The sequence below is a fragment of the Polypterus senegalus genome, chromosome 2 (genome assembly GCF_016835505.1).
Source record: "Polypterus senegalus isolate Bchr_013 chromosome 2, ASM1683550v1, whole genome shotgun sequence".
Taxonomy (NCBI): domain Eukaryota; kingdom Metazoa; phylum Chordata; class Cladistia; order Polypteriformes; family Polypteridae; genus Polypterus; species Polypterus senegalus.
In genome coordinates, this window is record NC_053155.1 from 91,960,450 (window position 1) to 91,975,170 (window position 14,721).

The 14,721-nt window shown below is 35.3% G+C and overlaps 1 protein-coding gene across 1 annotated transcript in view; it reads right to left on the reverse strand.

Annotated features, from left to right (window-relative positions):
* Nucleotides 1-14,721, reverse strand: part of naalad2 (N-acetylated alpha-linked acidic dipeptidase 2) — a 71,241-nt gene that overhangs the window by 37,444 nt on the left and 19,076 nt on the right. The window contains exons 3-6 of the mRNA XM_039744161.1: nt 12,336-12,441; nt 9,109-9,295; nt 885-986; nt 597-722 (exon numbers count right to left, since the gene is read on the reverse strand). Coding sequence (XP_039600095.1) covers nt 597-722; nt 885-986; nt 9,109-9,295; nt 12,336-12,441 — 521 coding nt within the window. The remainder of the gene's footprint in view (nt 1-596; nt 723-884; nt 987-9,108; nt 9,296-12,335; nt 12,442-14,721) is intronic.

Sequence of the window (14,721 nt, forward strand, 5' to 3'; positions counted from 1 at the left end):
TACATCTGTGTTTCTTGTGAAACTAACTTATAGAAAGTTTTTGGAGACATTGGTAGTTTACTCATATGAAACAAAAGAAACATTTCCTATAAAAGAACATGTTGCCCTTTGGGAAGATAAAGCAGATGGTGAGAATGAGTACAATGTATCAAATTATTATACAGAACTTCGTGATCAGCATTCAGCATAACATTGGCCCAACTTAAAAAATGTATTCAATCATTTTCCAAACTGACTTACTCCAGTCCAGTGTGGAGTTAGATACCTCACCTAAAGAAAGAAACAGGAAGCAGTGCTCCATAGTGAACACTTATTAGCACCAAGCCAATTCAGAGTCACTAGTCAGACTAGCTTGCAATTGATGTGGGAGGAACCGAGAGCACCCAGAGAAAAATCAATAGAGATAGGGGAAAAATGTGCCAGTTCCTCACAGACAATGTCAGAGCTTAGATTTTAATTCAGTCTCCCAGAGCTGCCAGGCAAAAGTGCTAACTATCTATTGTACTACCATGCATCTTTTGAAGAAGAGATTATATGACAAAATTACAGATCAAGTAAAAAGTTAATTTTTTCTTGTGTGTTTAACAGGCTCTTACCTTATTCCCCCTAAAGATTTTTCCATATCTGGCAATAACAATTTTTCCAGTGCAATTAACTCCTAGTTCTCGGTGAAGTTTATGGAAGTCTTCAGTGCGACCATAGTTAACATAAACAAGGTCTCCCTGACAAGGAAAGAAGTTGAGAAATACCAATTTTTCTAACAATTCTGCAACACTTCAGTATACCACTTTTTAGTTTTACTGATATAGCCCCAGTTTTTGTATAAGTTTAGGCTGATAATTTTAGTTCAAAATAATTTAAATAATTTAGAAAGTGTTACTTACTTCAGGTTCACCCTTGGCAGAAAATGCATTATATGGAGGTACAATGTTTGGTATGTTTTCATATCCAGGTGGGGTAACCTCATACAGAGAGGTATTAAAAACCTGAAAGAAACATCAAATAAAGTATAAAATAAAATATAAAAATTATGTGGTATCATGGTGGTACAACAGTTACAGTTGCTTTCTCACAGCTCTATATTTTGTTGTTAATTCCAGCCAAAGTATTACCTGTGTAGAGACTGCCTGTTTTGAATGGGTTTCTCTTGTTGTAACTTTTGTTTTTCTTCCACATCTCAGAAATGTGATAAGTTATGTTAACAAGAAGAGCTCTCTCAGTGATTTGAGTGTAGGTGTGTACTTAAGTGTGCTCTATATTTGCCTGTGACCCAGTTCCTGGGTAGATTGCTCCCTTTTTGTTCAGTGTTACTGGGATACTTCCCATTACTCCATGCCCCTAAACTAGACAAGTGAAGGAAAAGGAATGGACGAATACATGGCATTCAGTCCCTAGAAACCTTTAAATGGATGATAAGAACTGTTAGAAGTTGGATAGATAGGTGTGGAAGCACTGACTTTCCAAATGTTCAATTATTGTTTATTAAAACAGATTAGTAACTGACTAGGTTAAATTAAGCCATTGCTATTTTTATTTGTCATAAGTTAGTGTTTATATACCTGTAGATGCATATTCGACTTACGCTTAAAAATCTCAAAATTTAATTAGGTCAGAAAAAAAATATTTTTAAATAAGACATGTTCTGCACGGGTGTCTTTGTTGAAAAAGCACAAATGCCACATGATAGTCTGATAGTGGTCACGGGATATCATATCTTTGATTGTACGGTACAACAAATAGTTCTGAGCAGGCATCAGCCACAGCACCAACTGTGGACATCGCTGCTCTTGTGAAAAGAATGAACATAAATGCCATCAACTCAGAGAGGGACACGCAAATTCCTTGTACCAAGTGAACAAAACTGAATAAAAAAAACAAGTGCTAACTTTTACAAGTAGCCAAAATTTACAACGGGTGTTACAGACTCAAGTCAAATGTATGTTTTTATTATATTATAGTAATAATAGTAATAATAATAATAATAATAATAGCAGCTCACTACTCAAAATGCACAGCACCCAGTACCTTTGGGTTATAAGGCAGCAGTTCTTACCCCTGCACCATTCAAGAATACATATCATCTTCCTGTCAATTGACATTTGAGCTTGGGTTTTTAACTAATTGACGGCAACATGTAAATCGAATGATTTTTTTTCTTTGGTTATATTCTTGAATAAAAGAGCACATGTTTATTTGATATTTTTACTAAGGTCTTCACACATTATACACTTCATGTCATTACTAGTATAACATGGAAAAAATTTCTGCTTTAGGTATGTGTTCAGCAGTTCCTGTCATCCTACACTTACATAAATTGTTGTAGACACAGATAACACATGAACTGTATGTATTCCAAATAAAGATATATTATTTACCAAATACAACTCCAGACACCTCACTGCCAGTTAAAGAGACCTGAGCTGCTTGTGCTGATCGACACATTTACAAAACAAAAGACGCTGATGGTAGAGGTGCGAAGGAATTTACGAGTTTTTTCGTAGGCTTCAGGGATTCTAGTGTTAAAGACCATGAGGTTTCTGTCTAGGTAGTGAGATAAGACAGTGAGACCATAATCCTTAGGCAAACTGATAAAACACTTACCGGTCTAATTATATATTGTGTGGTGCAAGAGTGGCAGGTAATAACATTTATGATGGTATTAAATTGCATTCTTTACTAACAATGAGCCCTCTAATTCCTACAGACAACTGAGAGCAACAAAACTAAACTAAAAATATTCCCATGGATGTGTTAATTTACAAGGGCCCCTTTCTCAAATCTTCTATTAGAGTTTGAACGTTTCAAAAATGAAATGCTAATTCTAATCCAAGCTTTCGTGCTTTACTTTTGCATTATGAATAGAAAGCCTCATTTACAATGTTGGTCATTTCATTCTGAAAACATTTCACTTTGCCAACGAAGTAAAATCGTGCCTTTTTTAAGCATTTTTGGCAAGCTTATCTGCTTTTTTTAATGTGGTGTCAATGATAATATAAATCTTTTTTGTGCGGTTTAATTGATTGCTTTTTAATTATCTGTAGCAGTTTTTGTTTTGCCATTAGTAGATCTTGCACATTTTTCTCTTTTCAGTATCCATTGGGGCATTTTTTTTCTTTGGAGTTGATTGGTCATTGCAAATTAAAGAACTTCTTTTGCTTATGGAATGATCCTTTTTAAAATTTAGCCTTATATTACAACTCCCTTTAGTTGCCCAAATGGCCCTTAAACCACCAAACTTCACATTCTCTTTTTGCCTGTCCTCTTAAGAAGCAACCTAGCTGTCATGTTTTCATTCTAATTGTGGTTTGTATTATCCTCTAATTGTCCAGAGGTGTTTTATCTTTATAAAAATTGCTGTCAGCAGGTCTCTACCTGAATAGTGAAACAAATGTCCTTAAGAGAATAACAAATATTTAAGTCTTTCATTTGATGCAATATATTACTAATATGAATTGAGATATATTACTACTATTATTACATTACTTTGTCACTTTAAATCAAAAGAAGTAGGAACACTAATTTTTATTAAGGCTTAGGATCTGCACTGGTATCCAGAAGGTTGCTGGTTCAAACCCCATTAATGCCAAAAAGGATCCTACTCTGCTGGGCCCTTGAGCAATTGCAATTGCTCCAGGGGTAATAATAATAATAATAATAAATTTTATTTATATTGCGCTTTATATTTAACAATCTCAAAGTGCTACAAAATAAGAATAAATTATCAAACAAGATAATCTATAGAAATAATTTAACAAAATGCCTTTCTAAAAAGATAAGTTTTTAGGCTTCATTTGAAAGCATCAATCGACTGTGGGGCTCTCAGGTAGTCAGGGAGAGAATTCCACAGCCTCGGCGCAACCGAAGAAAAGGCTCTATCACCCATACTGCTAAGCTTAATTCTAGGAACTTGAAGAGTGTTAGTATGCACAGAGCTGAGGGTGCGTGAGGAAGTATGAGGGATAAGGAGTTCCTGTAGATACAGGGGAGCAGATCCATAGATGCACTGATGGGTAAGGAGGGAAACCTTGTACTCAATTCTAAGTGGTACAGGGAGCCAGTGAAGGGTTTTCAAGATAGGAGTGATGTGGCTATGCTTTCGCACCCTCATCGGGATCCTGGCAGCGCTGTTTTGAATGTACTGGAGTCTCTGGATACTCTTGCAAGGACGAGACAAAGGCATGGACAAGCCTCTCTGCATCTGCCAGGTAAGTGTTGGACGAAGTTTAGCAATGTTCTTGAGATGGTAAAAAGATGACTTACAAAGATGTTTAATGTGGGTGCTGCACAATGGCTGACCCTGCTCTGACTGCAAACGGTATGTGAAAAATAACAAATTCCTAATGTAAGAAATTGTATAAGGTGAATAAAAAAACTAGTCATTAAGGAATTTTCAGGTTACTACATAAACACTAGAAACACCACAGGTGACACCATTTGGTATTAGTGTCTTTAAATAAATCTTTAGTTATTTTATCAGTGTACGTGTCATGTCCCTGTCCTTCACAGACTCTTCCTAAACTGTTGCAGTTCAAATGGTCATCTTGCTGAAAAATTGAAATTGTATTCAGAATTGTGATTGAAGATATTTTTTTACAAGACCCAGGTTTGAATTTCAGTGACTGTATCATTGAACTTGACAGCATTTTAACTCAAAAAATCTACTCCTGCTGCTACTATCTACATTACTGAATATTGTTTTCCAGATGTGAATTGAAGTCTATCTTCAGCAGACAACTATAAATTAATCAATGAGAAAAAGTCACACTTATAATTACTCACATTATTTCACTATGTACAGTATGCACAGGAAAAAAACAAATCTGAAAACTTCTGTTAGATAAAAAATGACTATAAACTTACTTGAAATGGCATTGCAAAGTTTTCCACACACCTTGGAATACATGTATACAGCCAGCATGAAATTGACATGGGAAAGGAAGAAAATGTGAAGTGGCACAGTGACTGAATTAACTGAGCTATGAGTGACCAAGTTTTCATAGGTACAGCAGTCCCAACAAAATATGCAAATGCAAGAACAAATTGTGTCCTTTCTTTATTTAAATTAAAGGACTGAAGCAACATGGTGCTTGACTGTAAATGAGGTGCATTTTAGGAGAAATAATTTTGATTTGAGCACAGCTATACTGAAATACTGGTGCATGTACTGAATTGTATATAAACACAAGCACGTGTATTGAACTGAATCACACACATGGTTTGATGACAGATATATACATTTACAAAGAAAGCTGAATGTTTATTCTTATATTTGCGTACATTGTCAGGTCTGCTGTGTGTTTGTGAAAATAATGCAAGTGAGCTGCGTTCACTCACAATCAATTCATTCAAATGTTCCATCTCACATATTTTCCTTTCCACAAGTAAAGCTGATACTGGCTGTGTACTTTGTATACTGACACTTTTGTTTCTATATTAGACACTTTGCACACTTTGAGCAGAACTGCATCATGCTTTGCAAGAAAGGGCAGACATTCTTGTTTATGAGCAGTTGTTCCTGATGCATTGTTAATGTATTTTCTACAGTGAAAGTCACATAAACCCAACAAGTGGAATCTAATTTTAGATAGCTGCTGATGTAAGTAAAAAATATACGGTACCAGTCCCTATTTGGAGAACGATCACGTTTGATTGCCACATAAAGACTGTGTGTCTGGTGAAGTGGTTTCTGAACCCATCACAGTTAACTTAAGAAAAGTCTCAGTTGACAACATTTTGAAAAATGATAGCAAACTTGTGATGTGGACATTATTATACACAATACATCATGCCATTTACCTACATAATCTGTGAAATATGTAAGTAATGCTGTAATTTTATAAACTATTTACTGAATACAGAAAAATATCATGTTGACATACTAACATATTTTGTATTTCTAGTTGATTTAAAACTGTAATTTTGCTTTTTACGATTAAATGATGAAATTGTTTATACTGAGTCGGAAAGCAACTTTGGAAAGCCACTCCTATCACAGCATTTCTTCTGGTCATTCTCACACCTAGTAAAACAAAGGATTGCAAATTTGGAGAAAGTACAAACATTAAAACAAAAAGAGAACTATGTGAAGTGTCACCATAAAAAATCAGTCTCTGCTGTTGTTTTGTTTGCCACTATGCTGAGGCAGTTTTCAGCCCCATAGCCATGCAACTTTGGAAGTTTTTTTTTTCTTTTTTTTTGATTGAAAATGCATGGTGACATTTAAAATGAAAAAATATGTTAAAAATATATGCTGCGTGCCAACAAATTATTTATTTTTACATTCTCTCAAGCTGTATTAAGCTTTTTGTGGCTTTCAGGGGAAGGGCTAGTCCTACTGAGCCTAAAGTATATTATATACGTCTGGAGACAACAGTGAGTGAATTTTACTTAAAACTGGAGGGGGACAATTAGATGGCACACTGAGTATCACATTTATAATCCAATCCAATGCCTTGTAAAGGTGGTGCTCAAAGTGATTTTGAGCTGACAGTCTAATGTGCTCTTGTTAACCTCGTCCAACAGAGAGGAAAGTCTTAATAATGAAGAACTGTCTACAGCAGAAAAGTCTCCTTAAAAGACCCCTATTGAAGATAAACATGTGTTGTGTGTGCAGAGAGCGCACAGCATATGTTAAAAAATAAACATAACCTAAGCTGTTACAGGAGAAAAACCTTAATGAAAAGTCAAATTTTACATTGGCATTCAAAGACATCAGTGGACTTGTGGTAAAAGTGAATGATATGTTGTCGCAGGTGCTGGGTCTGCTCTCTGTTATTCATTTACAATGATAGTGTTGGAGTCAATGTAAGATTAAAAGAACTGGCAGCTATGCTTGTGAAAACGTGAACTGCAAGTTATGCATTTGAAGGAAACAATGTGTCAAAATGAGGTGAAAAGAACTGCCTCTAAGAGACCTTATAGAGAGAGCCAGAGTAGATGTAGATTTTGGTGCTCAAAACACCCAAATCAGGAAATGTGCCTAACTACACCAATAAAAGTAAAAAAGGCTGCACAGCATCCACCTTCTAAATGCATATCTAACTGAATAACTAGAGGAAGTTAACATTACATGGACTATACACACAGACCACAATGCCTATCAAAATTCTTTTTCTTACTGTTATGCCATATAGTGAAGCAACAGTCAAAATGACAGAAAGATATCTTTGCAGATAAAAGCACTACTCCAAAGCATGGAGAACAGTGGTTGCAGTGGTTTACATTTGTGTGTCCACTCTGTTCCAGCATTTACTACCATATACAAATTAATCATTAAGTTTCTGGTACCTTGTGCTACTAAACCTCTGAACTGGTAACAGCAATTTTAGCTTTTTATTTTTTCTCAGTGTCAAGTCAGCTTCTTTTGCACTCTCCCTGAAACCCTGATGGTTTAAAGTACACTGGATGAATTGGGGAAGGGTGTTTTAGGAAGAAGCCCTGTGGGCGTAGCTTTTGCAGTGGTGAATTTCGTTGTTATTCACTAAAGACTTTTTAGTTGTCCCCAGATGTGTATTCTTGTTTGAGAAAAATGCCTGGCCCTGCTAGACTAGCATAGGGCAGTAATGATGTGTTATCAGGATTTCAAGCTGATGGACCATCAGTGGGAAAAAAAAGAAGTATCAGGCACTACTTATAGGAGCCATTGTGGTTATTGTACTGAAACAATGTGTGGTGGTTCTAGTGTTAAAAGTGTGCAAATTACAGAATAAAATACAAATGCTGTTTTCACTGAGCAACACACTTTAAAAATCAGGAAAACAGGAGAGTACAACTGCACAGGAAGATGGCACCGTAGAAGAACACAGACATATACTGTTTAAAAAGGTAATAAAAATCCATACCTTTCTGTTTTGGTCTGCTAATGGATATCTTGAGTCAAGAGTCCTTGTGCAAGCTTTTTGCTGATGACATTGTGCTGTGTAGCACAGAACACAGGAAGTGAAGAAGAATTTGAAAGAATGGAAAAAGGCATTGGGAGACAGAGAATTGAAGATAAATAAAAAGAGTAAAGAATATATTAGGTTTAATGATGATCAAGATTTAGCAGTTAGCCTGCAGGGAGAGCTATTGAAAAGTGTGGAGAAACTCAAATATCTAGGATCAGTGGTAGCCCAAGATGGAAAATTAAATGTACAGATAACCCATAGAGTGCAATGTGGATGGAACAATTAGAAGAAGGTATCAGGAGTATTGTGTTACAGAAAAGGACAGAATAAGAATTGAAAAAATTAGAGGTACAACAAAAGTGAGAGAGATATCTAAGAATTATAATAATATCTCATTATTTTCTTGGATTAATGAATTATATTCTTTAACACTATTCGGTCACAGTGGGTGATCAAATTGTGTTGTGAATGAATTACTAAACCATTTTGAAACTTGCTGTCCTGTCCTTTCACCATTTGCTGCCTTTGCAAAGTAGCTTAGTATTTCTGGCATTAAGTTTGACATAAACAGTACATCAGCCACCATAGCATTCTCTTACAGACTGTATTGTGGCATACTGTCTTGCTGCTGCAGACAACAATCACTAAAAAGAACCTAGCATCTCTGGACATACATGCAGGCATTAGTGCAAATATCAACAATGCACCCTTTTCTGGACTTCAATAAAAGTACAGAGATGACAAGATTTGAGGTTTGATCAATGATACAAGGAAAAGAGTAAAGTTTCAACTGGTATGGGAAACAAATCATAAACAGAACAACATTTTTCCAATTTTAATTGAATACCTGTACATTTCATTAAGCAGTAAGATGGAAAACAATAGCAAAAGCTAAAATTAAAACTGTTAACATTTTAAGATGGTGGAGAAAAAAGAAATGAAAAGCAAAGCAATGGATGCATCTACAAATGATGTTTGTATGTCAAAAAATACTAACAGAAAATGCCCTTTTGTAAACTGAAGAAAATTGACAACACTTTCAGGAGTTATTACATGGCGTGTGTTGCAACTATTTGTTCGAATTTGAACGTTTGATTCTTGGGGAACACCTTAATTTTTTCATTATGTTTTACTATGTTCAGTTATTTAAAATTGCATTTCAAGTTATTTCCTACTGAAAACAGCAAATATGTGACTGATAATCTAGATGTACAAAAGGTACCTCAGTTTGATTTTCATCCAAGATTGCTATGTAGTTTGGGTTACTTTCATTTGGATAAGACAGCAGGACATCATAGTGGACAAGTTCAACAGAATCCAATCCAAAATCCTTCCATTCCTTCTCAATCTGCTTTGCCAGGCGAAGATTTTGTTCTGTTCCAGCCAGATGAGGCAGTTGGGTAAAATTCCTATACAAAATATGAAAAGTGCATAGGGCTTTCTTTAGTCACTGTACAAGCAGATTTGGCTATGTAGCATTGACAGTCTCTACATTAACCAGATGTGAATCTGCAAATTTGCACACTTTAACCCTTCTTAAAGCATCACTATGCATTTGAAACATACTAAAATTTTTCTTTATTAAACTATGAAAAATAACTAACAATAATTTCAAGTTAAGTGATCTGAGGGAGAAGCACAAAAAAGTAAGTAAAATTAAAGTAAAAGTAAAGTAAAAATGTATTTATTAAGTGCCCATCACAGACAGAAATCAAAAAGCACAGAACAATAAAACACAGAATAAAATGAAATATTAAAACAAGGACAATATACAAGTCACCCACAACCTAAATTCCAGTCTGAACATTTAACTCAATAAATTTTACTTTTTTAATGTCAGTGGTGGATTGTTCCATAACCTTGGAGCAATGAACTGGAATGCACAATCCCTATGTGTCTTTAGTCTGCTACAAGGAACCGAAAGGAGATCTAACTGAGCAGATCTCAAAGATGTGATGTAATGCTGAAGGAAGTTTCTGATATATTGGTTAGCTTGAACATGCTGAGTTCTGTAAATGACTACCAGAATTTTGAACTGGATCCTAAATTCCACTTGGATCTCATGTAGACAGTATAAAATTCATGTGATATGGGTGCCGTTGAGTGAACAAGTTTAATGCCTGGCAGCTGCATTTTGAACAGTCTGAAGATGAGACAAACCAGCTTTACTCAGACAGATAAAAAGCAAATTGCTATAATGCAGGCATGATTAGATAAAAGCATGGGTAGGAATTTCCATTTCAGCCTTGGTAACAAGAGATCTCAACTTGGATAGGCTTCTTAAATGAAAAAAGCAAGAGCAACTGAGACACTTGCAATGAGCATGAAAACTCTGAGTCTGATCAAATATGACACCTACATTACTTACTGTATGACTGCATGAGAAAAAGTACACATGGTAGATTGGTGGGGCAGGCAAAAATAAAACCCTCCATTTTCTGGGTATTTAACTTTAAGTAGCTGGCTAGTAGCAAATTGTTGACTTCCTTCAGACACTCAACCAAAGAAGACAACTTGCACAACTCACAAAATGAATGGAAGTGAAGGATATAGATAATATTGAAAACAGGTACTACTACACAGGTGGGTTCATTGAGACAGTTAAGCAATTAACATTCCATCAACATTAAAGGCATGTGTAAAAATGAGACTTTATAGACCATCAGAGATGTCTGATTGTTGGGGTACATTTGACAGCAGCATTAGTGATGAATATTGTTTAACATGTTGATGTTACTAGTAAATAGCAGTTAAGGTGATGTTGGCATAAGTACATGTGTCATATATACTAAGATTGCACTACAGGTGTAAATGGTTCCTTCTGAAATGTATGAATTCTGGTGGCTCTACTATAGTAAAAAGTCCCTTATCATTGAATAGTTTAGGTCCATATATTTCCTTAGAAGGAAAAGTAAATGGCAAAAAATACAAAACAATTCTGAGGAATCATGTTCAGGAAACATTTCTATTGTGGTAGTAGTGGGATCCTACAGGATGATAATGCCCTCATCCACACAGCATCAGTAGCCAAAGAATGGCATAAACAGAATGATAACAATAAAACCATACACTATGACTGTTTGAGCCACCAAATCTTAACCTAGTTTAACAAGATGTTCTGGAGTGGACCTACAACAGTGTCTTGCACAACTATCATCTAAACCACAAATACGCATTTTTCTCATGGAAGAATGATGCTTAATTTCTCCAGCGGAATTTCCTGTTGATTATTTCTCAAAAGGTTATTGGACCACCACATCTTAAGGCAATTTAAATGTAGTGAGAAGTCAAGAAAAATGACACCTTTTATTGGCTAACTAAAAAGATACAACATGCAAGCTTTCGAGACAACTCAGGCCCCTTTTTCAGACAAGATGTAATCATATTGTAATCATTTTAGTTAGCCAATAAAAGGTGTCATTTTGCTCGACTTCTCACTACATTCATAATGGCTAACATGGTAAAACACCCTATTACTAAAGGCAATTTAAACTAATGCATCCTTTATTTTATGGGTTTACCTGTATTTTGCTTTCCTGAAATGACACACAAGAAACTTTAAATTGGAACAAAAAAGATAAACAGAAAAACAGCAGAGTTCATGGCATGAAAAGTGTGTAAAAAGAATCTGGTTAGAATAAAGTAATGGGAATTCAAGTGAGCAAAACAAACATGGAGAAGAAATGATGCAAAACAAGGAAAAGATACCTGTAAAAAAATTAAAATTATTTAAAATAAACAGGAAGTTAAAATGACAATGGTGTGGAAAAAAGGCAGATGTTTACTTTAACTAATATAACTGTTGAACTCTGACAATAAAACAATATTTTGCAACTGGCTTATTAAGGTGACAGAGAAAATTTAAGATACTATTAATTTTTGTCAATGACACAAAATATCCCACATCTAAATTAAGTATAACCTATTAACATTAGAATGATAGATGCAAAATGGGCACGCTTGTTGAGACTGCATGTGAATAACATTCTCAGACCCACAATTCAACTCAGAGTTACGAGGGACCAGAATCTATCCCAGCAACACTGGGTGCAAGGCACGGAACAGTCATGGACAGTGTGGCAGTCCGCCACAGGGCCAACTCATGCACATTCACTCAGTGGCCAATTTTGATTTACCAGTTAATATAATACACAGATCTTTAGGGACAGTAGGAGGAAAACCAGAAGACTTGTTGGAAAACCCACCCAGACAAAGAAAATGTGCATATTCCATTAGACAACAGTTGGGCATGGGATTTGAACACAGAAGCTGAGAGGCAGCAGCACTACTGTACCACCATGCCACCCTGTGACTATAGCATAATGAAATCAACCCTTGCATATACTTGTTGGATTTAAAAACACACTAAAAATATTTTGCATAACTTACTTTATGGCCCTCACTAAGCAAGGGAACTCTTATTCAAATTTCAAACAGTAAATATCTTACCTTAAATATGCTCTAATGTTTTCAGCTTTCATTTCATTAAGAAATTTTCCCCTATTGCTAACAGTACTCCCTTTTGTGTCATGTCCAGAATGCCCCGAAAACCACCCTTTAAATAAAACATAAAAATAAAATTAGTTATTTTAATTCTATCAAAAAATTCATTCTGTAAAAAGACATGTATATGCACTTTATCTGGAAAGAAAAAGTCTATTCTACAGATTACACAATATCACCAGCTATCCTTCAATCTGACCATGCAATCAATTTCAATCAGTCTATATTTTTTTTTACATAAAGCATTAAAGAAATTAAAATACAATGTTAAACATACAGAATAAGTATAGTATTTCAATAAAATTTTTTCAATAAAACCTCAGCCAATGTAAAAAATATGTAATAATGACAGTATACTGGATACAGTGTAATACACACATTTTACACAGTGCTCTGTGATCTTGATAATTATGAAAATACATCGACTTAGGCACACAAAAAAATGCCACAAGGATCATATTGATGAAGCCAAGATAGGATATGACACCCATTGACCTTAAAAATCAAGCTAAATCAGAAAAAGAGCATATGGGTCACAACAAAATCTACAAAGGCATAAGTTACTTTGGTGAGCAAGATAATGGTCAAAAGGCCAGACTGCAGAATGACTTGCATGCAAAAATAAGAGCTGCCCCATCGGTCAGATTGTTCACAAAATCTCCTATGGAGTCATTCTGTGGAGTAGAGTGCTATTAAGGTAACAACTATAATGGCTCCTTAAACATTCATATTTAATATCCATCAGGTATTTGTCTAAAGTATAATTGTGTAAGTTCTCAGTTGAATGATACTAGCTTTCCCATTCTCATTTTCTGATCAGTAGCGTTTTACCAAGTTTCTTATCCTGTCCTATGAAAAAAGATGGTGCCATGGATTGAAAAAATTATGTTAACAGGGCAGGTGTAGTTTTAGTGCATCATACAAACTGACCACAACTACAGTATTACATTGGTGTGTACCATAATATATTTCAGAAAGGAACAGGAATGTTATTTGACACAAATCACACAAACTATAGCTGTGCCAAAAGGCTGTGGGCCCCAGGAGGATTATTTTCTTTTTGATCTCTGACATCTGGAATGTTTGTTTCCATCTCCTCATTTGCCAACTCCCTATTAGTTTAAATTGTTGAGAATCCTACTGGCACATTTGAGTAATCTCTGAACTCAGAAACACCAACAAAATCCCAGGTAAACAGGGAAAAAGATGTTAATTAACAGGAAATAAACAGTGCAGACACAGATATAAGATTAATATATGAAAACACAAAATGAGACAAAATAACAAAGGCTTGGTTTCCTGAGATCCTACCAAAACATTTTTGGCATCTGTAGCTAGGTACTGGGGAGAGGACAGTTCACTTCTCACAATAAATAGCACCTGCAAAGCCCCCTTCCCACCTTCACTTCCATTCTTTTTCTTCAAACCACTCTTTTTCTTGTGAGGCAAGCCCTTGCCATGCTTTAAGAATTGAGGGTCTTAAGGGCCTTTAAACCTATACCTTGTGTTACTTATGGGTCAAAATGCAGAATCACGCCTGAGGTTAGTATTGTCCTGAATTGCTCCTGAGGTTACTCTTCAGAGACCCCCCTAGTGGTAAGGGGAGCCCTACTGGCTCTACAACCCCAGTCCCCCAATGCACAGGCTTAACAGCATGAAGCTTAATTAATTAATTAATTAATTAATTAATTAATTAACGATTAATCAAACCTCCCTACTGGTGCACATAATCTCTGGAATGCTTATATCTAGAAATTCTTTCATTAATTACTGAACTTGTATTTCTGCCATGATATATTAATGTTAGTGTCTTGTTCAAGTTAATTACCCAAACCCATAACTACTTTTACATTGTGTTTCTTTATTCTACACCTGTGGGTAAATTAAAACAGAATGACTAAAGAACTTTAAATGTGTTGATTTTACAAAGTCACTTTATATAATGCAGGGAGTAGTAACAGGGATAGAATCAATCATGGACTGGGCATAAGTTTATTCCAGGTCCAATGACTCACATCAGGCCAATTTAAACTTCACAAATCAACCTTACACTGGAAAAGGTCCTACAAGAAATATCCATAAAAGAGAGACAGACTATTCTCTACACCTAAAGTAAAAAACACCTCTGCATGACAGTGTGTAAGACTGGGGCTTTTAGAAAGTGATATGCTCTGTTATACATTCTATGCTGGTACATTTAGGCTCAAGAGCAAGAGAAAAAACCTAGGAGAAAAAATGCAATGTTCCCCAAGATCAATACAGGGTATGCATTATATTTATTATTATTATTATTTATTCAACCCAATGGATGCCATGGTTGTGTGATCCTCTA